Source organism: Haliotis asinina, chromosome 2 (assembly GCF_037392515.1).
Source record: "Haliotis asinina isolate JCU_RB_2024 chromosome 2, JCU_Hal_asi_v2, whole genome shotgun sequence".
Taxonomy (NCBI): domain Eukaryota; kingdom Metazoa; phylum Mollusca; class Gastropoda; order Lepetellida; family Haliotidae; genus Haliotis; species Haliotis asinina.
Window position 1 is genome coordinate 90,114,861 of NC_090281.1, and position 27,112 is coordinate 90,141,972.

The 27,112-nt window shown below is 38.4% G+C and overlaps 2 protein-coding genes across 2 annotated transcripts in view; one reads left to right on the forward strand and one right to left on the reverse strand.

The window, feature by feature from the left end:
* The window catches only part of LOC137274569 (ubiquitin-like protein 3), a 41,910-nt gene extending 39,535 nt beyond the window's left edge, over window positions 1-2,375 (reverse strand). Inside the window, exons 1-2 of the mRNA XM_067807827.1 lie at window positions 1,994-2,375; window positions 145-253 (exon numbers count right to left, since the gene is read on the reverse strand). Coding sequence (XP_067663928.1) covers window positions 145-253; window positions 1,994-2,023 — 139 coding nt within the window. The 5' untranslated portion in view covers window positions 2,024-2,375. The remainder of the gene's footprint in view (window positions 1-144; window positions 254-1,993) is intronic.
* A 226-nt stretch (window positions 2,376-2,601) lies between these two features.
* On the forward strand, window positions 2,602-26,426 carry LOC137272991 (syntaxin-binding protein 4-like). The gene is made up of 19 exons (XM_067805431.1): window positions 2,602-2,694; window positions 4,560-4,641; window positions 5,798-5,865; window positions 11,794-11,889; window positions 12,343-12,487; window positions 12,914-13,026; window positions 14,436-14,488; window positions 14,708-14,813; window positions 15,080-15,264; window positions 15,691-15,787; window positions 16,149-16,273; window positions 17,664-17,717; window positions 18,142-18,207; window positions 18,672-18,833; window positions 19,814-19,945; window positions 20,788-20,837; window positions 21,625-21,743; window positions 21,979-22,036; window positions 25,364-26,426. Exons 2-19 carry the CDS (start codon window positions 4,571-4,573, stop codon window positions 25,470-25,472), a joined length of 1,809 nt encoding a protein of 602 aa, XP_067661532.1. The 5' UTR covers window positions 2,602-2,694; window positions 4,560-4,570; the 3' UTR covers window positions 25,473-26,426.
* The last annotated feature ends 686 nt before the right edge of the window (window positions 26,427-27,112 follow it).

The window sequence follows — 27,112 nt, forward strand, 5'->3', positions numbered from 1 at the left end:
TAACTCCCTCCATTTTAGGCTAACAATCACAAAATCAACACTTTGCTCTCTCCAGTGCATTGTGCAAGTCAACTTGAACGAGAGGGTATGCACAGAAAATGAAATATGAAAAAATATATACTCAAACAACAGCATTCAATGTACCTTGAGGCCAGTTGGTGTAAACACGTTCTGTGATTTCTGCTGCTGAATCACTTGGGGAGAACAAGTACTCCTCTGTTTTTCCACTCACAAGAATCAACCGCAAGTTTATCTGAAACACCACAAAGCAACACCATGTAATGCAAGCCAAAGGTATTTCCAACAATCATCATTTGACCATCTGAAAGAGTATGCAAGCAGATCAAGATATGTCATACTATCATATGATTATCATAAGCTTTTACTCCTAAAACCCTATGCATATCTACGGTAACATTTCAAAAGCCACACATTCTATACCTGATATAAATGATCAAATAATCTTATCCTTGAATTTTTTTCATTTCAGAGTGTAAGACTATAATTCTTTATGCCCATGACCAAAGTGTTACTATAACTTAGTGATACGAAGTTTGCTAAACACATGGGAAACTTGATGCAATTCCCTGCTTGGGTACATTCCATGTTGCACATTGCTGCTATCTTAATTTCTCATGCAGAGAGTGAGTATGGTTTTCTGATACTTTTTAGCAATATTCCAGCAACGTCATGGACGGGGACACAAGAAATGGACTCTACACGTTGTACCCAAATCACAAATTGAACCTGGGTCTTCGATGTGGTGAGCAAACACTTAAACCACTGGGCTACCCTTCCGCCCGCATCTCATGCAGTGAAAATGATGGGCAATTTCTAAAAATTGACCTAATTCTTACTTAATCTCTTGGCATAATGATGGCATCCTATAATAGTTATCTTTAATCCATATGTTGACATCCCCTTACATGTCTGACACAGGTTTAGTGTTCATAGTACTTGCATATGTTTTCATGTCAACATGACTCTAATTGGACTGTCTAGACAAGGTAGGTGGATCAGTCATTAATCCCAACAATATACACCTCTGCTTCGTACTTGTATTTTATCATACATGACCAGATTCTAAAATCAATGTCACCAGTTGTAAACGTTTACCATGGCTACAGAATGTACCATGCTGAACAGGATTTGGACTATTTATTCACTGTTTGATTAGGACACAGGTTCAGTCAGCATGATTAGTGAAAGTCAAAAGGGCAAGTACCTTTATGCATTAATGTTATATTTCAAACCCAACAGCCATGAACTAGCTGGAATTATGCTCAGTTTCCAGCCCAGGCATATTTATTTCACAAAGGTTACTGAAGCTTTACATACTGTTCAATAACTTCGTTACAACTTAGTGAAGCACAAGCAGAAGTTTTCCTCAGGTCTGAACACATTTTGAATGATGGTACTACATGATGTACACAAATGTTTCACGAATAAAACCCCAAACTGGACAGATAATCCTACGGCATTTATGGCACATCCTGTATCATGTATTGTAAACCAAAAGTCACTGTGCTCCTAAGTAAGCTACATTCTATCCAATTTTATCATACAGAAGGATAATCTAGATAAGGCAGGTTGTAAACAAACTAATTCAAATACAAACAACGACAAGCATGGTGTGAGTTTGTGTAAATCACAAAACATTATTTATCCATAACCATAACAACTATAACAAAGAACATCATATTGGGGATAATGCCCGAACTGGTATTTTAGTTAGAGTCAAACTAACTTCATACTCATACTCAGACACATGTTTGCATTAATTAATGATAATGAGTTTTGAGATACAATGACCATAACGCCACAACTGACACCTGCATAATATAGCACCTGAAAATCGCATCATACATATGCCAAATATCATTAACAAAACTGACATCATGGGAAACAGGCATCTGACAGCAAGCATATCAGGTTTATTTTGATGTTGACAAAATCAAACAATGCAATATAAATGATCAGTTCTTCGACATACCTTATCGTTGGGTATTTGTCGACTGCCCATTGTCTTCAAATATTGCCCAAGAAAACAAAAAGCACTGAACGTGATGTGAAAGATAAAGAAAATTAATTTTTACACATGACACTAAGAAATTTCATCAAGGTGTCAAGTTGACTACACCCATGAAAAATCCCTTCCTCGTAGATCTGGGCCGAAGCGGACCATTTTCACTTGGTTAATCCTGTCTGTGAAACATTAAGCCAGCGAATTGTCAATGAAAATAAGCACCCTGATCTTTTGATCAAGTGGGAAGAGGGGAAATGTAATTAGTCTTTTTGCCCGAAAAGGTTTCTGGTGTTCGCTGTTATGGCGGTGGGCAATGGATTGTGGGTTCAGATATCTACGTCACTGGAATACTTCCGGCTTCTGGATAGAAGCTAAATGAAAACAACTGTTAATAAATGCACGGCCGCATTTGTACCTGTTTGAGTAGGGTCTATTTCGATTTACTATTTATTTCTAAAATGACTGAATAAAACATCTATTTTGTTTAACTGAGTTATGATTGTCAGTTTTGTTTATATACTACAAGATTTGTGTCGTTGTAAGCCAGCATCATAGTTGATATGTCTAGTAGAAAGTAGCATGTCGGTGGCAGGCTCAGGAAACTTCTGAAGTTCAGAAGCTGGATAATCAACCAATTAACAATGCAAACACTAATCTGGCGTTAATTAGTAAGTGGCAATTAACCAAACGATAGCTGATTTAGCTCCTGAATTTTCATGGGTATTGGCAATGAATATGCATGATCACTGGTGCAATTAAACCATCCCAAATCTTACGTCGGCTGCTTGCGGTCTTTTGTTCAGTAGTATCGAAACGTAAACAAGTTCACAGGACTCGAACTCACAGCGAATAGAAATGACGATACGCTATCCAGTGCTTCTTTCTGTGGCAGTGAACTACTTTCTGTTTTCAACAACGATATCACGTCATCGGTTGTTATTTCAAGTACATCTGTTGAGAATATAAAAATGCATTCAGAACTAAATATTTGTTGAACCTACACATTCCTACCCATTTCTAACACGTAAAAGCATCATGTCAAGATCTAAACATAATCATTATGAAATATTGTTTTATATTTTTGCGGTCAAAAGGTAGAGATTACATATGTATATCAAATAGAAAAGTAAATCTCTGAAACATTGTTATTGAATAGCAGACGAAAGATATGTGCTTACCATATTTTTTTTACATTCCACACATTTCAACTTTTAGCAGTAGACAAAATTCTTAGAATGAGATCCAAAAGTTGGGTTGCACATCAGACATTATCAATCCTACATAGATTTGACTTACATAATGCTTCCCAATCACCTGTGAATACATAAAATCACTATATGGTTGTTGTGGGAACATTCATCTGTACTATAGGGCCATCTCCTATTGTCACGATAAATACATTTTCTGGCTGAGATTGCCAATGCATGATACTTAGCAGTTGTTTACATGACTGACCTATAACTAGGAAGTGGCCCAAGTCTGTGAATTATCAAAATTTTGCTATGTAACGAATATTCGTGAGTTTTAACTAACTTGGAAGAATCATAGCTTTTCCGCGCCATTTCTGACAGGATTCCTCTTCCTTACACTTCACAACGTTACTTCCTCGTAATGTCGTGAGAATGGGAGATGCCTCGAAAAGTCAGCGGTGGACGACCATGTTTTTCATCAAGCTCAAGAGTGATAATACACCTGATGGATCAAGCAGTTGATAGGTGCAGATGTTAGAGGGGGAATATCTTCGTTTAAAAACGATAAACATACATACGAAAAGAACTGTTTGTATTGTTTTTACAGCGAATATCTGTAAGTACCACAAGAACAGGCAACGCCAGTATACTATCAGAATTCAACATGTGCCTGCCACTGAAGTCATTTTCATGATGTTGACTGTTAGGAAAGAACTTTAATTTGACCCTTCTACAACAATTATCTCCTTGGGTCACTGTTTACTTTATGGTAAAGGTAATGCTTGTGTAACATAAATTATATTTGGGATTACACTTTCTCAGCAAAGTACAGATTCTACTAGTTCTAGTACCTTTTTTTATTTTTTTGAGATGAGTCCCATCCAGGATTCGAACCCACACCCTCAGAGTTAGGCACCTATTCGCCAGTGTCAAAGCCTAAACCACTCAGCCACTACAACTTCCACAAAAACGAAAATTGGACAACTGGTAGTCTAGACTGCAGGCTATGTGTACCCCTCTCAGGGTGTGTGAGTCCCAGATCAGACTCAGCTCATAAAAAAAGTACTAGAATTTGTACTTTGCTAAGAAAGTGTAATCCCAAATATAACATGTGTTACATTTGACCACTTTCTAAAAGGGAATTGTATAATGATGCTAACATTCCTTATCATAAACCTAAGATAAACTATAGAGTAATTACAGGTCGTAATGTTGTGAACGCTTTGAGGATCAGGATGCAGAAACTCAAGATTTTGATGGGATGAAATTACAAAATCTCTGATGTTTGAATGTTTTTACCAATTTGAATAATGTAATTACATTTGGAATTTGATTTTTGTCAGATACATCCAGTATGTCTACATCACTGACCACTGCTGAATCCAGGATGTCTGAACAGAAGATGCTGGACCTGCCAGTGGATCAGTGAGTATTGTGGGCAAAATATTTCAGCAGTGGCTTCTTTGCCCTCTTTGCCCTCAGACTAATCTCGCTATAACCAATGATTTCAGGTTAGATTTGCTGTGTAAGGCTGTTCTCAGCAGCATTCCAGCCATATGATGTAGTTCATAAATAATCTTGTCAGGATCAGACAGTCTGGTGATAAAAATCATGTGTATTGAAGGTATCATGGCATGCATCAATGAAGTCAGCAAGCCTGTCTGTCCAATCCTGTTATGACAAGTATGGGTTGCTGAATGCATTCTTAGAACAGGTCCCTAAATGAGTTGTGTGGTCATCTACAGTAACATGACAAATTGTTTGTTATCATACACGGATGGTGGTGTACCATACTTTTAGCTTTGGCAGCAACATGATGTGGTATTAATGAAGTAAATTTTCAAAGAGTGTTAAACACACCTTACTCTTTTTCTTCAGGCAAGAATGTGATTATCTACCTTTTCCAGTGTAAGATGTGACCATCTCCGTCTCCTGAATCTCAAATGCAGTATTTTAAATTTGCTGCCAGAAAGCTTGAAATCAACAACCATATAAACTCACACACCTACATTCAAAATAGCAGCCTCATTCACACATTGGAGTGAGTTCTCAAGATATTTCAATCCCACTTCATGTCAGGAGCGTTGGTTCTGTTCAGCATTTTCTTACACTCCTGTGGACGGATACAGTGTTTTATAAATGCTTATCGTTATTATTATTACAATATATGGCACTGCATCACTCATTTAGTCAAGCACTTATTCTTTCACACCTGAATACTGCAACAGACTCCACAATGTCATTTCTGAAGATCAGTTTCAGAGACTACAAAGATTGCAGAACACAGATGCATTGCCAATTGCAGGTACAAAGACTAAGCCTAAAGAACACATCCATCCAGAACTGAAATCTCATCATTAGCTACAAAATGTCTTGCCTACTAAACACGTTAGCTAGGTCAACACTGTGTTATGCACAGAAGATTTAAGGTTTAATCATTTTGTTTAACTTTCTGGGCCTGATATTGAACATTATTGAAAATCTTATGTATATACTTCTAATGTGTACCATTTTGGGGGTTGTTGCTGCAATTTTGACATGTACAAAATTAAATGTTGCCTCATGGTATGTTATTTTACAGAGTTGAAGAAGATGAAGATATTCGAGAAGCAGAACTGGTTGTTTTCACTGACTGTTCTCATGGGTTAGGTAGGTAATGTGGCTCTTATGAACTAACATTGCCCATTGTCAGTGCCATTTTATTCCAGCTTAGATGATGCAGATAGGACAGATCTGAAATTGAAACACTTTCATATGTAAATGGTATTTAGTACCTGTTATAATGAGGTGCGAGTGCCTTTTGTAAGAGGTGTTTAACAGGATTAGTGGTCAGGGCTGTTAATTTGGTCAAGACATGTCCTGGATACTTCTATAGATTTTGTTACCTCCCTTGGCTGGCTTTTTATCAAATCAGGTGTCTAAGCTGGGAAGTTGAGCGTACCGATCACAACTCACTGTTGCCTTTTAAATTGTCCAACCGATTAAACCTTGGCAACACAAATCATGCAGACAAATTCTGAAAGAGGTAGAAGGAGTTCTTGCATATATTTTTTACAAGTGCATACAAATTTCGGTTGGACCTGACAGTTTGTCTGTATGATTTCCCCCAAATCTGAGTCGCACTGTGAACAAGCCTTCATAGCTGTGACTGCTATCTTTGTTGACACTGGCAAGTTCGGTTTCAACAGCAGCTTACCTGATTGATTACTATGAGAATGTGGAGCCAGCAAAGAGAGGTAGCAAAATTATCTAACCATAAAGAGCTGTAGATGCCTCCAGGGTATAGTGGAGATTTATCGGAATATACACCATGGAGGCATCGAGAATGTTTTCAGTATGATCAATGGCACTATCTTTGTAGAGTTGGATATTAAATGACAGAAACACACGGCCACATTCCTGCTGTTTCATCAATCAGTTTTGATGGGAAAAACTAACAGGTTGTGAATTTCCTTGTAGATTTGTAGTAAAATGATAATTTCATTGAAATTTGTTATGTTTTGTTGATCCAGTTTCCATATATAGCATACATATTACAGTTGGTACAATACACTCTCATATTTGATGAATCAAATGAAATAACTTGTGTCTCTTTGCTAGGCTGCATATGACCCTGTCTACATAATCATTTGGCTGTAAATAGTGACATTGTTATGCTTAGTTAACATCTTGGGCCCCATAGAAGAGATTCTGCTCTGTAAGCTAGCGTAAACATCAGTCCAGGTTGCAGACACATAATTAGTGATAAGTACTAATATTTGTAAGATGGTGTGTATAATTATTTTGGAGTTAGTAGCTAGAACGGCTGTAGACCACAGATACCTATGATGTTATTGGCATAGACAGTGCTTGAATCACCATTTTGTTGGAAGGTGATATACAGATAGAACAGATTGATGTTATGGACTTTCTTCCCATGGCAGCAGAAGTAGCTTAAAGCCAACTGTGGTCATAGCAAGAGTAAGGCATGTTGGTAATTGTGGATACAGCCTTTTCATTTAAGTCTTCCATTCAGGTTGGAATAGTCCTCAAATTGTATGTCTGTCTGTCAGTCCATTTCTGTTTGAATACTTCTCAGATGTCATTCAAACCCTGAAGTGGTGCCTTTAGTCATTTAGTGACTGTTTGTTGATTCTGTTTTTCTACTTTTGACAGAAACCAATTTGAGTTTGGTTTCCACAGGGGCTTTGACTTAGGTTCTGTTTGTTTCCAGAGGAATGTTAAGGTGGTTGTGTTCTTGATCAAATTTTGCAAAGGTGTCTTGAGGCTTTCACTCCTTTGGACATACTATTGGCAGTTGAAGGACACTATGATGGTTGTTCTAGATTAAATTTATATTAAGACATGTTAGTCTTAGTATATCTATCCCTTTGCAGGGTCAGGAAAGCTTTTTTTCAAGGAAAAGGGTACAAATTGGATGATTTAGGTGTGCCTAAAAAGTGTGGCCATACCTGTTGATGATCCAGACGTGAAACATCACAAGAATGATGTCGTTTCTGTTTATTGTTAGTAAATTTGTAAAGACAGTGTAAAACTATAAATCTGGGAGCAGGATTTCCTGAACATTATCATGACTAGTTCAGATAAGACAGGATTTCCTATCAAGGGCACAGGAATTGAAAATGACTATGCCCATGTTAGCTGAGGTTAATTGTGCCATCATTAAAAGTTTCATGGGATGCGAAAAACGGTTTTCAGTTATTTGAACTTGTCATACATATATTACATTTTCCATAAATTAATCATGGTGGGTATTTGCTATAGCTGTGCTGTCATGGCACAGCGTTTTCATCTTTGCCGTGTAGGTATTTGCTGTGCCATGGTACAGCGTTCTCATCTTTGCCATGTAGGTATTTGCTGTGCCATGGTACAGCGTTCTCATCTTTGCCATGTAGGTATTTGCTGTGCCATGGTACAGCGTTCTCATCTTTGCCATGTAGGTATTTGCTGTGCCATGGTACAGCGTTCTCATCTTTGCCATGTAGGTATTTGCTGTGCCATGGTACAGCGTTCTCATCTTTGCCATGTAGGTATTTGCTGTGCCATGGTACAGCGTTCTCATCTTTGCCGTGTAGGTATTTGCTGTGCCATGGTACAGCGTTCTCATCTTTGCCATGTAGGTATTTGCTGTGCCATGGTACAGCGTTCTCATCTTTGCCGTGTAGGTATTTGCTGTGCCATGGTACAGCGTTCTCATCTTTGCCATGTAGGTATTTGCTGTGCCATGGTACAGCGTTCTCATCTTTGCCATGTAGGTATTTGCTGTGCCATGGTACAGCGTTCTCATCTTTGCCATGTAGGTATTTGCTGTGCCATGGTACAGCGTTCTCATCTTTGCCATGTAGGTATTTGCTGTGCCATGGTACACATATGAAACACTATTTTCATCACAGCTTTAAATCTGTGGATAAAAAGGTGAACAACCATTCACATTTTGACCAGCAAACCTTTCAGTCATTCATCCTGGAATTGAAGATCCTTGTTTCACATTGATCTTGTTTGTTTCTTGTTTGACATGACACTTATCAATATGAGAGCTGAATAAGGACGGTCTTTAAGTGAAGGGTTGCATATCAAAACAGCCAAAGTCAGACTTAGGTTGTTTTGGAATAATACCAGAGGTATAGGCAGTATAAGAAGCTTATGTCCTGTGATATAAGGCTTTTTGGGTATGCTTCACAGTTTTCGAGAAAATAGATAATAAAATATGATACTCATTACCAAAATGATCTAAGTCAGACCTAGGTTGTTTCGGCTGACAACAGTGATGACATGACCTGGAACTGCTGTAACCTCCTTAGGAAGGAGAGAGCAAAGTCGTCCGACTGCATGGTTACCAGCCAAATAAGTAACTCAAAGTAATGACAATTCTTGTGATAAAACAGCATATAAATTATGTGGAGTGAAAATTTATGAGGAAAACTGTCATCAAACTTAATAAAATATGTAAATTAATGTTGAACTTATTCATACAGGCAATTTAAACTCCATTTTCCACCCCTTTGACTCAGGTTGTTTAGGCAGGGAATGGATCAAACATCTTGATAGGATGTTTTATTCCTACTATTGGGTTTCAAAGAATAATTAACATGTTTTAAAGCAGAAGATTGGCAAAATGTATGGATATTAATTAACATGCAGAAGCTCTACATCATTGATGGCATAATACTTAAATAGACATGTGGCGATAGTTACAGATGGTGTCCAAGACAACGAGCCAAATCTCCCCCTCCCCACCCCACCCAATTAAACCACATATTGTGATGTGATAAGTCGCAAAATTCTTGGAAATTAACCCATGATTGACATAATAAGCATGGATCTATGCAGTTGGGATATGATGATAAGCATCACTTAGTCGGCGAGTCTGACTACCCAATCGTGTTAGTTGCTGCCTGTAAAAAGCAAAAGACCCATTCTAACCGTAATCTTCATGGGTTAAAGCTCATGAGTGAGTTCATTATTACACAATTTTAAGGTCACATGCAACGTAAAACACAACTTTGCAGATTCTGGTACCTTTCGGTATGCACTTACCGAAACAAATCATAAAAAATGCCAATTCAACCTATAAAGTTGAAAACAAACGCGATGAAAAAAAGCCTGTGAAATCGGAGTTCAAACGTTTCACTAAATTCCCCCCAGCGCTGGGGGGAAAACTGGTTTCAACAGCTGTGCTCCGCTGTGTCCATAACGCATGCGCAGTGAATAGGTTCGCGGAGCTTGAAACAGTATGCATGCCCAGCGTCTGAGGTCGTGAGCAGTAGTCTAATCTTGGTTGTGTACACAAACAAGTAAATAATCTACTTGTTACATAAAACAACTTGGTGATTGTGATAAGTAGTCTCTGTCACAGAGAAAGCTCAGTGTCTGGTTTATTCACACCTATATGTCTGTCTGTCTGCCTGTCTGCTACAGACAACATGCAATACACAGCTTCAATCATTGACCATGTGCAATTTGAACTTAACACCTATCAGACTATACAACATAAAGAAAATAAGTTGATTTATGACTCGTGCACCCGAGTCCCGTGTCTGCCACATTATGTAATTAGGCACGTGTGATACACATGACATGTTTTTATGTCTGTGGGTTGCAAACAAACTGCATTCATTTTTTTTGGATGACTGGATCTGACAGAAACTGGTGCAAACTCTCGTCAGTTTCAAGTCCTGCTTTGTACTTGGACGAATGACAGATTCCAGCCACGCGGTAGTTTACCATCTCTACTGACATGATTTTTTATTAGATCGAGCACAAATTCAGAGAACATGTATTTTCCAAACCCAACATCTCTATATACATTCTTCATGGATAACGACTTCTTTTCGCGTATAAGATTTTGTTTGACAACAGTATATGAATCCATACTGAAACGACGCATCAAGTACACAAAAAGAAGTTGATATCCATAAAGAATCTTACTTTCTTGTGACTGGCTATACTTCTAAAATGCCCATCAGGTCATCTTTGTGTACACACAATGAACCCTTAGCATATCAGCAAATGAGCCAGTCGGAAGTCGTCGTTACACTTGAGTGCATATCCACCCGCTATGACTGGGTTCGTTCTCCAGAGGGCTTCGTTTCGGGGGTAGTAAGCCCAAGGACACATTGTACCTAGGTTGGGAATCAAACGTGGGTCTTTGACAAGCTTTTACTATTAACCCACTTACCCGCTGGGTAAGGCTTTGCTTTTGCTCCTTACCCACTTACCCTTAATATGGTCAGCTGGTCTATTAACAGGTAAAATGGGTTTAATGTCGTACTTGAGAATATTTCTCTCATATGTGGATGTGCATTTGTGGCAGCTTGTACTAGTCCGGACTTAGCTGGTTTTGTAGTGCTAGCTGACTGAGATTCCATGCCACAGTTAAGTATGAATACCCCACTCACACACATACTGACTCCATGCCAACCAGTCCTTCTTGTTACCCATTGATGCTGATTGTCAGGCAGGGACCAACAAGTACCATATTTTAATGTCTTCTGAGATGACATGGCCAGGATAAAACCTGCTACCTTCCGCTCTCCGTGTAGTTCCGCTCTAACAACTACACCATGAGGCCTGTCCCTCCATTATGAAGCTGATGTAAATTGAAATATCTCACATATTCGTGTGCCTCTTCTTAATCCTTGGCTTACAGATCCAAAAGATCCCATATTGCACAGAGTTTGGCTAAAATTAAAGTTAGTATTGCTTCCCTGAGAACTAATAACATCTGTAACCCAAAGAACATTTAGGGAAGGGGGGCAACTCTGACTGCTCACAACAGTTTTCTGAATTTCAAAAACAAACTCTACATCTTGATCTAGTGTAATGTATAAAATAATTTTTCAGGATGAAGCACAGAATTGTCAGCATGAAAACAAAACAAAAAATACTAACAATTAGAAATGTTTTAATGAAAAATGGTCATGAAGAGAATTTTTCACAGACTAAAACTTTTCAATAGCAGGCCAGACTTCTATTTTCACAAGCATGGGAAAGTTTTACCTAGCATCAAGCTACCGGGCTAACGCTGATCTAGTATTAACTTGAGTGTTTCAAGTGGTGATTGTTCCATGTCAACAGGACTCAAGATCTGTGGAGGATGCAGCACTGATGGAACTGAGTTGTTTGGCATCTTTGTGAAGAGGATTTTACCTGGAGGCTTAGCCGAAATTGATGGTAAGTATGCAGGTTCGTGAATTTTAAGTCGTAGATGGTGAACTATTTAGATGTATATTAATGTGGATGGTTGATAAATACTGAAAAGATTTGTGAAAAATCTTTTAGATGTTCCATAATATAACTTTTATGATTTTTAGAGAATATATATGTGGATATATATGTGTGTAATGCAAGTGTGATATGTGTTTGTCATCAGGTGAAATTATGATTAGCAACAGAAATGTTGAGCCATTCAAACAAAGAATAACAGTCAATGATGCAGTTGTCTAAGTTTCTAAAAAAATTGTAAACTGGAACAAACAGAGCAAACAATGACATAAGTATATAGCCATCTTGCAGTTTGGTGAGAGTGTACATGTGATTGTTATGCACACCATATTCTGTTATTTAAACAAACATGGAAAATGTATTGTGAAACAAAAGTATATATACTTTTGTGATTGTCTTCAGGCAGTTTACAAGAAGGTGATCAGCTGTTGACAGTGAATGGTGAAAGTCTAGAGGGTGTCACTAATGATACAGCTCTAGCCATTCTAAGACATGCTGCCGCATCAAATCGAGTTGAAATGATATTCACCCGGGACGAGCAGTCAAGGTATATGTTTATTTTATCCTGCTGTATTACCCCTGAAATGAAAGACTCAGAAGCGTAGTAAATAGGAAGAAAAATGAAAAATGTAATATCTACTGTGACTGTTTAGAGATATTTGGGAGTTTGATGTACTCACGACAAGGAGTTTTACCCATAGCTGATTCTTATTACATAGACAGCATTTTAAGGGTGCTTCTTCGTCAGATGACTGGTGAATTGGGACAAATCAGTTCTGAAACACTTGGTTACAGATATGTTATCCATTTTGTACTTGTCCACATTATGTACATAGTATTGAAACTGAAAGCCACCAAACTTTCAGACACAAATCAGATAATGATGAAATAATTTTTGGTTTAACTCAGATTTGGAAATATAAGTATAGCTGATCTACAGTATGTATAAATATGTTCATGTTACCCCTTACAGGGAAGAATATGGACTGTATTCAGGCAAGCACAGTGGACGCAGTTCAGTTGTCACTGATGCCTCCTTTGCTAATGGCGGTGCAGGGGTAGAGGAATTATCAAAAATAGAGAAAGGTACTGTACTAGTGGTGTTCCGATTAATTTAAATAGTTAAAGATTGGTCGCAGTGACCAAATGGCTAAGCAGTCAAATATATTTTCTCATAATCGAACACAAATGATTTTGGACTACAGTTTTAGTCTTTGAAACACTTGACAATGGAACATATCTTCGAAGTTGTCAGGATGTGAAAACCTGTATATATCCTAGAGAACTCACTTCACTGAGTGAAATGTCATGACTTGATTTTTCTTGAAGATGTTCATGATATTGTAGTCATCACTTTTAAGTATCAAGCTCCATGATATACATACTTGCAATAACAACCTGGAAAGGAGAATCTGAAAAATGATGCTAACCAATTATTTTCGAAGATTGTTCATTGGTAATGAAGCAATCATCAATTGTGAGATTTCAACCAATTCCCCAAACTAACTGACACAGTGCATTGTTATAGGAATGAGACAGTTAAAAAGCCGTTCACATTTGGTGAGGGGGTGTCAGTAATTTTGTACATACATGTATAAATATCAAAAAGTTGTGCATGAAAATTGTTTTTGGAGTGTAGGGCGTTTCATTGATTTTGTACTTGCTGTAGAAAGGGATTCACTTACTTTGTATATGAATTTTAGGGATGGGGGATCATTCACATTGTACATGCTTCTGAATAAAAATTCATCCACCTCGACATTAATTATGAACGGTCCCAAAGTAGACCTGAACCCTGATGTGTAGCCTTGTGGTTAAAGTGTCGTGCTGAATTTGTCAGCGTTCAATACATGTAGAGTGATATTGCTATAATATCGCAAATGGTGATGTTAACCACTCCCTCTCTATTTGTGGAGTTCTGTCATGTTATATACCAGTGCCTAGATTTTCAAAGCTCTCTTAGAGCCAGACCCGTGAAGGTCCCGGGGTAGAATAGGCCTTCAGCAACCCATGCTTGCCATAAAAGGCGACTCAGCTTGTCGTAAGAGGCGACTAACGGGATCGGGTGGTCAGGCTCGCTGACTTGGTTGACGCGTGTCATCGGTTCCCAATTGCGCAGATCGATGCTCATGTTGTTGATCACTGGATTGTCTGGTCCAGACTCGATTATTTACAGACCGCCGCCATATAGCTGTAATATTGCTGAGTGCGGCGTAAAACTAAACTCACTCACTCACTCACTCACTCACTCTTAGAGCCAAGATTGTCGTAAATTAATGTTAATGTATGGCATTTACAAATGTCTTAGAACACTGGGCACAGTATTGCTGGTAAATTTGGCATAAGACAATATTCTTTCTGTGTCTGTGGCTATTTTGGGTTAAAATCAGTCCCCTGTGTCATCATGACATCAGTAGTTGTTCATTTGTCCATTTATAAGCATCTTTGATAGTGCTGAATGAAACATTCAGTAATACTTACCTGTAATATTTCAGATTCTCCTGCACCTGTTGGTATTCCTGTAGAACAGCCAAATGATTCCTTTGAGGTAACTTGGTATAGTCTATGCTAGGAGTCCTTAAACATCATGTCAGTCTATGTTAAGGATTAACTAACATGTGTTTAAATGCAGTGCATCTGTGATCTCTTTTTGTGATAGCTATGTTGTAAACAGAATACAGTGACTATTGTTATTTGAAAATGTATGTTGAATCCTTTGCAAATGTCATACGATGTAGGTCTTATTTTCTGGGGTGTTGTATTGAAGGCATCCAAGGTTGATTATACAGCTGCCATGAACCAACTGAGTCTCAGCCACGCGGAAGCCAGGAACAGTCCTGATATTCTCACATCCACCCCCTACATGTCTAAAGGTATGTCCATGACATAATCAGATTGACCCCCCACCTGTCAAAACTTGACATCAGATGAATGGAATAATGCAGAATGCGGTGTTTTAAAACCAACATCCTGCAGTTGTGCTCCTTTCAACTGTTGTATTTGAATTGAATCCAATTACACCTAAATTATAACAGTATGACTGGCAAGAATCCTGATGTTTTCCCTAATTTTTAGTACTGGAGACATTTTGAGCTACACGTGCACACATCTCTTTCTCTTTCTCTTTTGGTGTTTGCAGATCATGGACTGAATGATAGTGATCTCTCGTCAAGTCCAGTTCAAATCTCGGCCACCACCCCTCCTCCTGTTGATACCTACTCCCCCCGTAGTATCGGCAGCTCCCCAAGAGGAGGAGGGGCCAGGATCTCCAGGAAGATCTCTATTGATCCTCATGCCAAGGTCAAGGTTGAGAAACTGGAAGTGGTAGGCAGACTGTTGTTTTTCAAACTTACAGTGAAGGAACATAACTTTTTGGAGTGTATTCTTATGGCATCAGGCATATGAAAGCTGTACACAGATAGCTTTATGTACAAACAAAACTGATAAGGTAACCAAGGTAAACAATTAACTGAAAAAGTAGGAAGTGGATATAGATGCCAATATAGTACACACTGGCCACATGTTACATGTTATGTTTTGGGATTTTCAGTAACTTACATATTCTAGCATATTTATTATTTGGATTCCATCTGGAATTCAGAATTCACATTGTGTCCATGTTGGAAATTGACAAGTGACCACCTTATCCACGTGTTTACTCCACCTTACTTGTCCAGACTTGGATAGAGTCGGACAAGAGATTTCACTGTCACATTTGTTTCAAATTGATATGGAGGTGTTTGATGGCAGACTCTGAGGTACCTGGGTCTGGAGCCAAGTGCTGATCAGCAAGAGGAGCTGCACAAGATGCTGGACATTGATGATGAAGGCCAGGTGGAGTACGGAGGTAGGTGATGAGATCTATAGACAATTGAAGAATTGCAGAAATAATACAAAGAATACATGCTCTTGTGTTCGTAACTGGTGTATCATTGGTACTCCTTTATCTTTGTCCCAAAACATTTGGGTCCATGGTTCATGATGAGTTCATTATAACAGTAATTTGCTGTAATGGGATGGGATGGACTGACTCACTGATGCATGTCATTGTATCCCACACCTGTAGATTGATGTTCATGATGTCAATCACTGGATTTGTCTGGCCCAGGCACTATTCCTTACAGACCTCAGTCTAACAGCTGCATTATTGCCAAGTATGGTAAAACCAAACCTCTTTTATGGCTATTCAGTTTTGATGTTTATTGCAGCTTTTGTAAAGGCAGCCAAACAGGTGTTTCAAGCCCACTTAAAGGGTCGCCAAGTTGCATGGCCAACAACACAATCACAGGATCAGTCGTGGGAGTATGAAGAGGAGGAGGAAGTGCTGGACCAGGTGGTACACCAAGGACACTCTAGATAGTCTAAGATGATCTAAACAGTATCTTCTGTGATGTAACTTGAATGGCACTGACTGCATCATAACACAATATTTGTTCTGTTACACACACTGTAACTAGCCACTCATCTTTTGTATTAAAACTAGATGCCATTGTTACCTTATACTCTGTTACTGATTGGGAATTTTATTGAGAATTCAGTGGACACAATGGCCACAGGGTATTCATAGTGTTCCTGTACTGACAAGGCTAACATAATTAAAACACAGTTATCACTTATTCATGATCTATAAATTGTGTTGCTGATTATGAAAACAACAAATAAACAAAATTATAAGCGTATAATCGCAAATCAAAAATGCAATATTTTGTACTTGGGTTTACCTGCCTCAAAACGAAAGCAGCCATGATACTGAACCCAGTCAGAGCTAGTAGGTGTGCACTCAAGTGTAGCAAAGCCTGTTCATTAGCCAGGGGTTCAATTGCTGATACACTTAGCCGGCTCTTTGTTTATGGCTTGTAAGCTCGATAGGTGTTAATTTCAAATTGCATGTGGTCAGTGATTGAAGTTGTTCATTGCATATTGTCATTAGCAGTCAGGCAAGCAGACATATAGATGTCAATAAACCTGACATTGAGTTTTCTTTGTGACAGAGGCTGCTTATCACAGTCAACATGCTTTTGTATGTAATGAGTTGATTTTTTACTTGTTTGTGTACACAACAAGATTAGACTACTGCTCATAACCTCATACTCTGGGCAGGCATACTGTTTCAAGCCCCGCAAACCTATTCACTGCACATCAGTACAGTGCAGCATAGCTGTTGAAACCACTTTTGAAAATTAGTGAATTGTTTGAACTCTGATTTTACATCGATTTCATTGATTTCATCGAGGTGGTTTTTTTTTCAACTTTAGAGATTGAACTGGCATTTTTTATGATTTGTTTCTGTAAGTACATACCGAAAAGAATTGGAATCTGCAAAGTTGTGTTTTATGTTGCATGTGACTTTTAATTTATGGACAGTTAGCCTCATTTAAATACTTAACCATATATAATGGCAATTTGTATGGACAGAACTTGGCTTACTGTTCATACTGTAAATTATTTGCTGAACAAAACTCAGTAATACCTAACATGTTAATCAAATCTTTCACGAAAGAATGACTTTAGTTAAGAAGAATTCAATAACCAAAGCAACTGGTAAGGTGAGGGTTCCTATGTAATAAACATGGACCTATCTCAGTGACCACAAGAAATGAATGGCATTCGTGCATAAGTACATCTGACATTATGGTTGACATGTAACCAGAATGTACACTGTCTAGACACGATTGTAAGTCTGTGGCTGACTTCCTCTTTACGATATCTGTGTTTGTCTGCAGGAAAGCTTGTGGGATGAGAGAAACCAGCTGAGGCTTGAAGTTCAAAGACTGAGGGTTAGTATTTGTTAGGGGTATTTTTGTATTATCATTGAGAAACCTTTTGAAAGATCATATTTAATTAAGTAGTTATATTTTTACTACTGTGGCTCTACCTTTGAAACTCAATACTTTGACTGAAGCAATCAAGGAACTTTTCCTTTGCAGGAGTGTTAGGCAGATGTTGTGAAGAGATTGCTTTCATGAACAAGCTGGGTTTGTTTCTATTGGTGTGGATTATTGATGAATGTAGGAAAAAAACAAACTTCAACAACTACCATTTTCCTTGTCATTGAGTTTGAAAAGGGGAGTAAATCTCAGTAATATGTTCAGCATTTATATGATATTCCTAGCACTGTTTATTGTAATGTTTGTATTTAATCCTTCTCTTGTGAATCAGCTTTATATTTTTTCTTCTATTCAGATGTATGACATGTTTCAGGAACTAGTTCGAGAAAAGGACAAAGTCTGTTTTAGAAGAGAGGAGGAACTGCACAAGATGCGACAGGTAGGATATGAGATTTATATTACACTTAGTAGTAGTATTAGTAGATCATGCATCAAGAGGTGAGACCCTCGGAACTGAAGGGTTTTGTTCCCTGTAAGTAGGATATATGCATGTTTTGTGAAATTGGAGTTTTAGACATGCATCTATCCTCAGATTGTTTACTAAGACATGACATCTCTTGTCATAAGATCTGAGGACACATTCACAGAAGGCTGCAACTGTTGCTTGAGAAGTAGATGGAAATCTATTAGGAAAAGATATGGATACAGATATAGGATGTTGATACTGGGATAGTCTGTGCAATTCCTAAGAGGTTTAGTGTTTTGAAGCCCATTTTCTGTGTCAGGTCTTGATTTTGTTTAGAGAATTGAATAAAACCAGAAACACTCATTCACTCACTCACTCACTCAACCACACAGCCAGTCAACCACCCACTCACTAACTCACTCACTGTTCCCCACCAGGAGGTCCAGAGTGCCTTTGAGGAGGTCCGGTCCCTACGTAGCAAACTCCACCTGGCTGAACAGGCCCAGCTGGCGGCACGCACCATGGAGGAGGACTACGAGGAGGTGGTGGCTCTCCTGGAAAATGAGATTGCACAGCTACGGGTGCAGCTTGTGAAGACAGTAAGTCATCACTAATTGTGTTCCGATCAATTGAAATAATCGAAGATTGGTCGCAGTGACCAAACGACCAAGCAGTCGATCACATTTCTCATAATGGAACACAAACAATTTTGGAACAAATGTTTTAATCTTTGAAACACTGGATTAAGAAAACTTACTTCACCAACTGGAAAGTCATGACTGAATATTTCTTGAAGACTCCAGGACGTTTATGTTCATAATATATTTGTTATTGGTTTAAAGTAGCAAGGTGCATCATGGTAATACATATCTGCTATAGGAACCTGGATGGGAAAATATGCTAAACGACACTAAGCAATGTTTTTGATGATTTTTCATTGGTAATGAAGCAATCAGTCATCAGTTACGAGGTTTCAATCAGTTCCCAACACTAGTCATGAACCATTTGTACCATGATGGAATGATCATTAGGCATCACAATTCATTAACTGCAGTCTTAGAACTTTCCACTTTCATATTGAACTTTCTGGAGTTTTTATTAAACAATGCTTTAAAAATGTTTTTGCTTTCTGTGATTGAGATAAACACCCCTGTGTCAATAAGACTGTAAGAATGATACATAAAGGGCAAAGCAAAAGAGTTTCGATGGATTATTAGTGTTACTTTCCTTCCTATGGCAATCTACTTCAAATGTGTTCATCAGCTGAAGCAGTTAATGATTGATGCCATACCGTACAAGAGGGTGATGTACATTCTGACCATGCTGTCATGGATAAAAGGGTTAATCTACAGGTCACCATGATCTTGATCTTACTAAGAATATGGGGGATCTACATGTAACTCTTGAACTAGATTTTGATAATGTAGTCTGTGATATGTTCGTAGTAATGTACTGTCCTTTGATGACATGCTTTTGGAAAACCTATACTTTGTCATGTTATGATATGGTTGAAATATTTGATAATTTGGATGAAGATCACCTCACTGCCTCACTGTCCACTGATACCTGTTTTCCCAAGGATGGCGTGTCCCCAACAAACCCCAGCCTTGCCCAGAAGAAGCTGGCCGTGTTAGTGTGTCAGCTGAAGAAAGCTGAGGCGGGAAGGAAGACGTATGAAGTCAGCACTGAGAAGCTACTGGAATATGTGGAGGTGTGTCAAAGATTGTATTTTGGTCAGGTCTCTAATAACTGTAAAAATAATTGGCCAGGTGTGAGAAATACTGGCAATGGACAATGTTATTTCAAGGGTAGTCTCTTGGTGGAACTGTCATATAGATTTAAGGTGAGATAACAGGTCCCAGCAACTTTTCAGGCTTTCTGTTTCAAGTGGCCACATATATATAGCTTGAATGTCAACAAGGGCAACATTTAACACTTAACACTGTCACATGATAAATCAGCATATTGTGAGACTGCTTTCCTTCATGATTAAAATTTGTTCTTGGTGTCTGTCCCTGTAGTAACTCTACTGGTACTGAAGGTGACACAAAACAACCTCACCCTAACAATGGAAGGGAGTGTGTGTTTGAAAATCTGGAATGTGTGTTGGCGCAAAGGCTGTTGAAGAACGTGTTTTGCAGTTGCTATTGTAGAATGTGTTTTGCTGTTGCTATTGTAGAACATGTGTTTTGCAGCTGCTTTTGAGCTGCATGCATTTTGTAGCTGCTGTTGAAGAACGTGTGTTTTGCAGCTACTGTTGTAGAACGTGTTGCAGCTGCTGTTGTAGAATGTGTTTTGCAGCTGTTGTAGAACATGTGTTTTGCAGCTGCTTTTGAGGAGCATGTGCTCATTGGGGACAACTGTTTGTGTGGAATGCTACCACAGATTGTGTTTGATACAACTGTTGTTGTTGAAAGCGTACTTCTGCAGCTGCTGGTACACCTGCTGCTCTTAGAATATGCGTTTCTAAACCTGTGTTGGATATAAAAGCTGCTGTTGTTCACTTTCTGTTTCTACAGATGTTGTAGGTTACATGTGTGTTTGTTGTTTCAGCATGTCCAGGAAGCTATTACAGTTCCAGCCACTGACGCCACACAGGTCAGGTGAGTCTCAGAGATCCAGATCACTTCATTCATGGGACATTGATTGATTGCCAGGTACATTGTCCTTAACATATGAAAAGGTACAGTGAAAATATAGAGGAAAGTTTCATCAATAGAAAAGGACGTGTTTCAATGTTTTTATTCCATTTGAATGAGGTAAAATTAAGTGCATACCTAATGTTGACTGCATTAATGGTGCCATCTGCCTTACCAAATTTCAAAGTACCTGACACACCAGTGATGTTATGGATAGGAATTAGTTCTCAGAATCACTTGCTTGGCAGCTAACTGTATTGGGTCACTTGCATAGATTGATAAATGTATTTTCGAGGCATTCAGGCTAGTTACAAACCACTGTCATATTGCTGGAATATTGCTTAGTGTAATTAGCCAATCCCTTTGTATCCAGCATTAAAGATTTTTATTTTTTTTCAAGTTCAAAGCTACTTTTAACAGTGTAACAGCTACGTGATAGCTGTCTGTAAATGATAAAACCTGAACCAGACAATCCCATGATTGATACCATGAGCATCAATTCACACAATTGGGATATGATGACGTGTCACCCAAGTCTCTTACGACAAGCATGGGTTGCTGAAAATCAGCTCTAATCCCTGTCTTCCTCAAAATACTGGAACACTTTCAGAAAACAGTGGTAGAGGATGATGGGGGCCAGCCAGATCTGTTCATCCTTACATCACCAGCCAATGCAAATGCTTTGTGTTATTTTATTGTAAGTAAAGTGCAGACATAACTGAATTTCATCTGATATTGGTTGGAATTTTAGTGAGAATGAGAAGAACCAGATGAACCAGACAAAGAAAAACAAGAGACAAAATCTCAAGGTTCTGGCTAAGGAGGGACAGGAGGTGGTGAAGATGGTCAAGTCTCTAATTGAGACTGTCCGTAAGTAGCACTTCATTTGTAGAACACAGACTGTCCGTAAGTAGCACACAGACTTTATTGGTAGAACACAGACTATAGCTTTGTGTTATTAGCAACTCAAAACAAAAACAACTGCAGCATTTATCACCAAGTGTAACTAGTTATTGAACAGGTCAACAGTGGTAAATCTTTGTTTGGAACTAGACCTAAATTGAGAAGAATCTGTTATGAGTTTTAGCTTGACTTTGTTTTCCAGCTCTGCCATATGGATGGGAAGAGGCCTACACGGGGGACGGAACTAAGTACTATATCAAGTGAGTTCTCCTTGATTTTTTATTCAGTCACTGGTTTGTCTGGTCCAAATCTTTTGTTTGTAAGCACTCATCAAGATTCCAACTGTAATAATTCACTATGGATCAGACAGTTCAATGAACAAGATAATGAGTATCCCAGTACACAATTATGTTTCCTTATCATGACTCATGCTTATTAAGCACCTCCCTCTATGCAAAGATAGTGGAACACTTGAAATCCTTTTGAAGTGGACTTGGATCACACCTGCAAGAAGCCCCGTGTTTTCACGCCAATATCAGTCACATGACCTGCCATGCTTGTCACTTTCTTCTTCATCGGCTGACGAGGACAGTTGGAGGTATCTTGGGTCCCGGCATTCAATTTCTTGTATATATTTTGGTCCTTTAATATTTAAACAAGCTCCTGTGTCCATGGCTTTGGGATATATGAAATCAAACTCCGCAAATATCATGGTAATAGCAAAGAGGTGGCATTATTAAATGTCTTTTTAACCATAGTTGAACAAATTTGGGATTGAAGGGGTAGAATAATTGTTATCCCCCACAACACATTTTTCAGGGGGTATTAAGATACATTTGGTCCGCCCATGTGTCTGTGTGTGCTTCTATGCACATTCTTCTTTTCCCCAAGAAGAATTTTAAAACCATTCACTGTTTCTTCACAAAACTTGGCACATAGATAGGTCTTATGATGTAGTGGTGCCTCATGGTAGTTTTGGAATTCTCAATAAAATATCTTTTGCATTTCCATGCCAACATGTTTGGCTTCAACTGAATTTGGTGGTTAAGTTACTTTCTGGAGCAGAACTGAAAACGTTTCAGTACTCTCCTTGCACAATGCCATATACACATCAAAACGTTCGACATAATTATAACTAGTAGACATATTCATGAAGAGTATTTAGCCAGTGCACTGGATATGGATAACTGTCTTCTTGATGATCTTGCCTGATTCATTATGGTAGGTCATCTGCCCCCTTCTAAAATCAGCTGGAAAAAGGTTCATACACCATTTAAGTCAATTTGGAAAAAATATTTGTAATGAATGATAAATGTAGAGTTTTTCCTTATCCTGACTCATGCTTATTATGCTTATTTTCTTCTATGCAAATGATATTGGAATACTCGAATCCCTTGTTCCCTTGAAGAGGATGTAAAAGTTCACTCACCCCTGAGTTGCCTCCTTTGTGACATGCGATGCCTTCATTGTCCAAGCAGGTGGTTGGACGAGCACTGGAGTCCCATGTACGGCACCATTTCTATTTCTTATTTAGATCCTTTATCCAGATTAAGTTGTGTATGTTTTTGGTCTGTGATAAGCTGTCATATGTCAAAATTTATCCAGATTCTGTGACATTTATTCATCATAATGTAGTTTGTATATGTTTGATAAAATCTTGCAGTGACTGTAGGTGTCAGTTATCAGTGGCTGATCCTTACCCACAGTGCCTGTCATACATTAGTCCATGTTCCTATAGCTTTCATTGCAGAGACTGTATTATTTATCAGATCTGCAATTTAATCATTGTGTGCGTTACGACTGTAGTCGTGCCATGGATCAGGTCAGAAAGTCAAATCACAAGTGATGAATCTGGAGATAATGCCAGTAACCATATGTTGTTAATTCCTGTACAGCATTCGAGAAAGCAGCCCAGTACCAGAATGAACATGTACCACTGTTCAATGCTAAGAAGTTCCCTCTGCATCACATGAACCCCTACTTGAGAGTGCTGGACCAGGATGACGACTCCTGTAAGAGGTCTTATATGGTGGACCACAAGATTGCTCAACTCTACACCACAACAGAAAGAACATTCTTCAGCCTGGTGAGATCTAGAGCGATCAAAGAGGCATTGTTATCTTTGTTCAAGAACCCCAAGATTGAAGAGATGATCCTATTAGCATTACAAACTCCATCACTTCATGTCTGATCACCTGGCGTTGATGTCGGCAGGTCTCGCACTACAATTAGGACAAGATCAACATGTTCCAGGAGTGTCAGGTTCAGCAAACATCTACTAAGATCTCCATGGGGAGCGACTACTATCTTTGACATGGAGATGTTGCCATGAATGTCACACATGAAGTCATGACGATCAAGTCCATAGACATGTTGCCCAGTGTCATTGGTCAGATGTCACATGGGTACAGCAACAAGTCAAAGTTCTCCGGAGTACATAAGGCAAAGGAGACGAAATACAAGATGTGTTTGCAATTTGGAAAAACAGGATCCAGGAAATGGCCTTATGCAGTTCCCATTGGTTGGATTCAGGTCTTATCTAAAGACAGCTGATTAATACACAAAGTGGCCTGTCCCAGCACTGTCTCTGTCAGATCCTGGAAGCATCCGAGTCTGGGTAAGGAAATATATGTAATTTTTTAAGTAAAATTAATATTTTATGCCTCTCCAGACTCATGATGTGAAACCCTCCAAACCCTCCCCACAGAACTTTGGGTTTCCCAGCAACCCAAGTGCATGGGCTTTGTCTGGAGAGAGTGACAAGCGTGGCAAGTCACATGCCTTTTCTGGCAGGAAAAGGGTCCAAGGGAGGCAACTCGTGGGTGAGTGAACTTTTACATTATCTTCACAGGGACTTCAAGGGATTCAAGTTTTCCACTATCATTGGTATAGAAGAAGATAAGGAGACCTACCTACCAACCATTTTCTAGTGCCACAAGCACTAGCTATAAAATTAAAAAAGATGAAGGAGCATCAAAATAAGACATAATCAATAAAATCAGATTATTTGGAACAATTTCAGGGTAGTGAAACTAACCAACAATTTTGAAAATTGGTTTGAATGGCATTTTAGAAGTTTTGACATACAATACAGAACAATAGTTTATGGATGACTTTTTTGCGTAGATGACATGTTTTGATACAGATACTTCTACCGTTGTCAGGCAGGAGTGACAACTTGACAACCGTACAAGAATCTGTATTGAAACGTTGCACCCACGCAATAAAGAAGTTGTTACCCATAAAATATTGTTCTAAATTTTGAAAATGAAAGGTTAGTTATGACAAATACAAAATATAGACTTCTTTGAAAAACAGCATTTCAGTAATCTGGGCATTGGAGCATATGAACCCTAACCAAGCCCTAACCTTAAGCATATTCATTAAACTAAGAAGATACATGTAGTACAGATATCCAGTTGCTAACACCATAAGCTACACTAACATTATGAAGTTCTGAAAACTCAAGTCAGTTCTTAAGTTGTCAAAGATTTCAGAAGTTATTCATTATTCTGTAGTCTTCCTGCAGTGTTACCCGTCCTTCATCAAATCTTGATCGGAGGGTTAACAAATTTGCTGTGTTGCAGCCATACTAACCAGACAACAACTTGGACACATCCTGTCTCTGGGGTCCAGCATCACACCAACTCACTCCACAAGCCGAAGCCTCCGACAATACACGCTGACAAGGGATAGGAGCAGATCATCATGTTCTTCCATTATTTGTCCCCAATCCAAACCTTCCGCAACATGTGTAGTTTGTGTGGACTACTAACAGCAATACTGACATATGTCGCCATGCTGTGTTTGTACCAATGGATCTCGATCTTCCATCCATTGTTGTTAGCCTTAACAAGGTTTGTTAATAACCATATGGTGGATATCAGCTATTTCATACTAGGACCACCAAACATTGCTGTCATGTGTCTACATCAGTAATCCTTGTTCATATTGGCTTGTCAAGTAGAACAAAAAATTGTGCTAGTTTTCTCAATATTAATTTGTTTTTAGTTATGAGACACTGGTATGGAGTACAGTTTAGATTTTTCTTACAGTGCTAAGGTGTCTCATTCTTTGATTGCACTACAATCAATATACAAGACAGGCAGCTACATAGTGTTTTAAACAGCTGAATTGATATGCTTTTCATAATCATCATTATATTATAACTATATTCTGTCATACTTTTAATGCTCAACACGAATTTGTATAAACTTGTTCATATACAGGTGTTACCTGCAGCAAATTCCCAAATGAGGATTAACGGTATTCCAATTCTGGGTAAAAAAGTTACAGCTAATCTGATGCTTTAGCAATAAAGAGATAAGCCCCTTCTTTTGAAGGATTCCAAATAGATTGTAAGTAGCTACTTGTTCTGTGGTAATGTTTACATGGCTTGTTTCATCTGCAATAGAAACAGCTCAGTCCACTATGATTTCAGGGTATGTAGGTCATGGACAAATTCACCTCATTTCATGTTGTATTCATAGGCTTTCTTCTACCAGTATGTGGAGTGACAAGTCTGTTCTTTAAGTCATAGTATTAAGCTTTAAACCATTTTCTTTGTGAAATGATTTTAGTGCATTCCTTGCTTCATTTGACAATGGCGCATCATAACAGGGTGTTTCAACTGAATAAAGAAAACGTTTACAGTGCAATAGATCTTATTCAGTGGAATTAACCTCCTCATGTGATGGCAGCAGACAAATTTTTTCCATTTAGTTTTAGACAATCACATTTCACAGCGCCCCACATTATTTTAACAACCTTTGAGAATTTCCTGATTGTATCATTCAGAGTGGTTATGGTGTCTTCTTTGGGTTTAAATACAGTTTTACTCCCTTATTTACAACCTCTGTTTGGTGGTTGTTTTTAAACAAATAAGTAAATATGTATAAATAATAATTCAAACGTCACATATGACAGTGCAACTTAATCCCTGCTGTTGAGCTCATTTAGATGTGGTGCTCGGAATTTGGTCAGTCAAGAACTACATGTACAAAGCTCAAATGCATCATTGGGTACATTACGAAGACGTAAACTTTGGGATTTAAAAAAAGTTATTCCTTTTTGTATGCAATCCATTCAAAATTCATGACTTCACACAAACACTCAGCTTGTCTGAAGCTCTGCTTAACACACAATCATTCAGAACATGGTGTCATTCTCTACCAATTATGTGGTTTTGTATTTTTTTTAAGTGGTTTATAGGAAAGCGCTATAATTGATTTCCTTCATCAACTTGGTTTCTTAATTATTGGTTAGTATTTCATTAGGTTTGGATATGTTTTTATATACAAGATATTTTACATTTTCTCCATTTCTATTTTGATTTT

Excerpts from the sequence above, each read along its gene's own strand:
- LOC137272991 (XM_067805431.1), top strand. The coding sequence starts at position 4,571 with ATGTCTACATCACTGACCACTGCTGAATCCAGGATGTCTGAACAGAAG. Across the intron at positions 17,718-18,141 it reads TTGAAGTTCAAAGACTGAGG|GAACTAGTTCGAGAAAAGGA; the intron begins GTTAGTATTTGT and ends GACATGTTTCAG. Across the intron at positions 18,208-18,671 it reads AACTGCACAAGATGCGACAG|GAGGTCCAGAGTGCCTTTGA; the intron begins GTAGGATATGAG and ends GTTCCCCACCAG.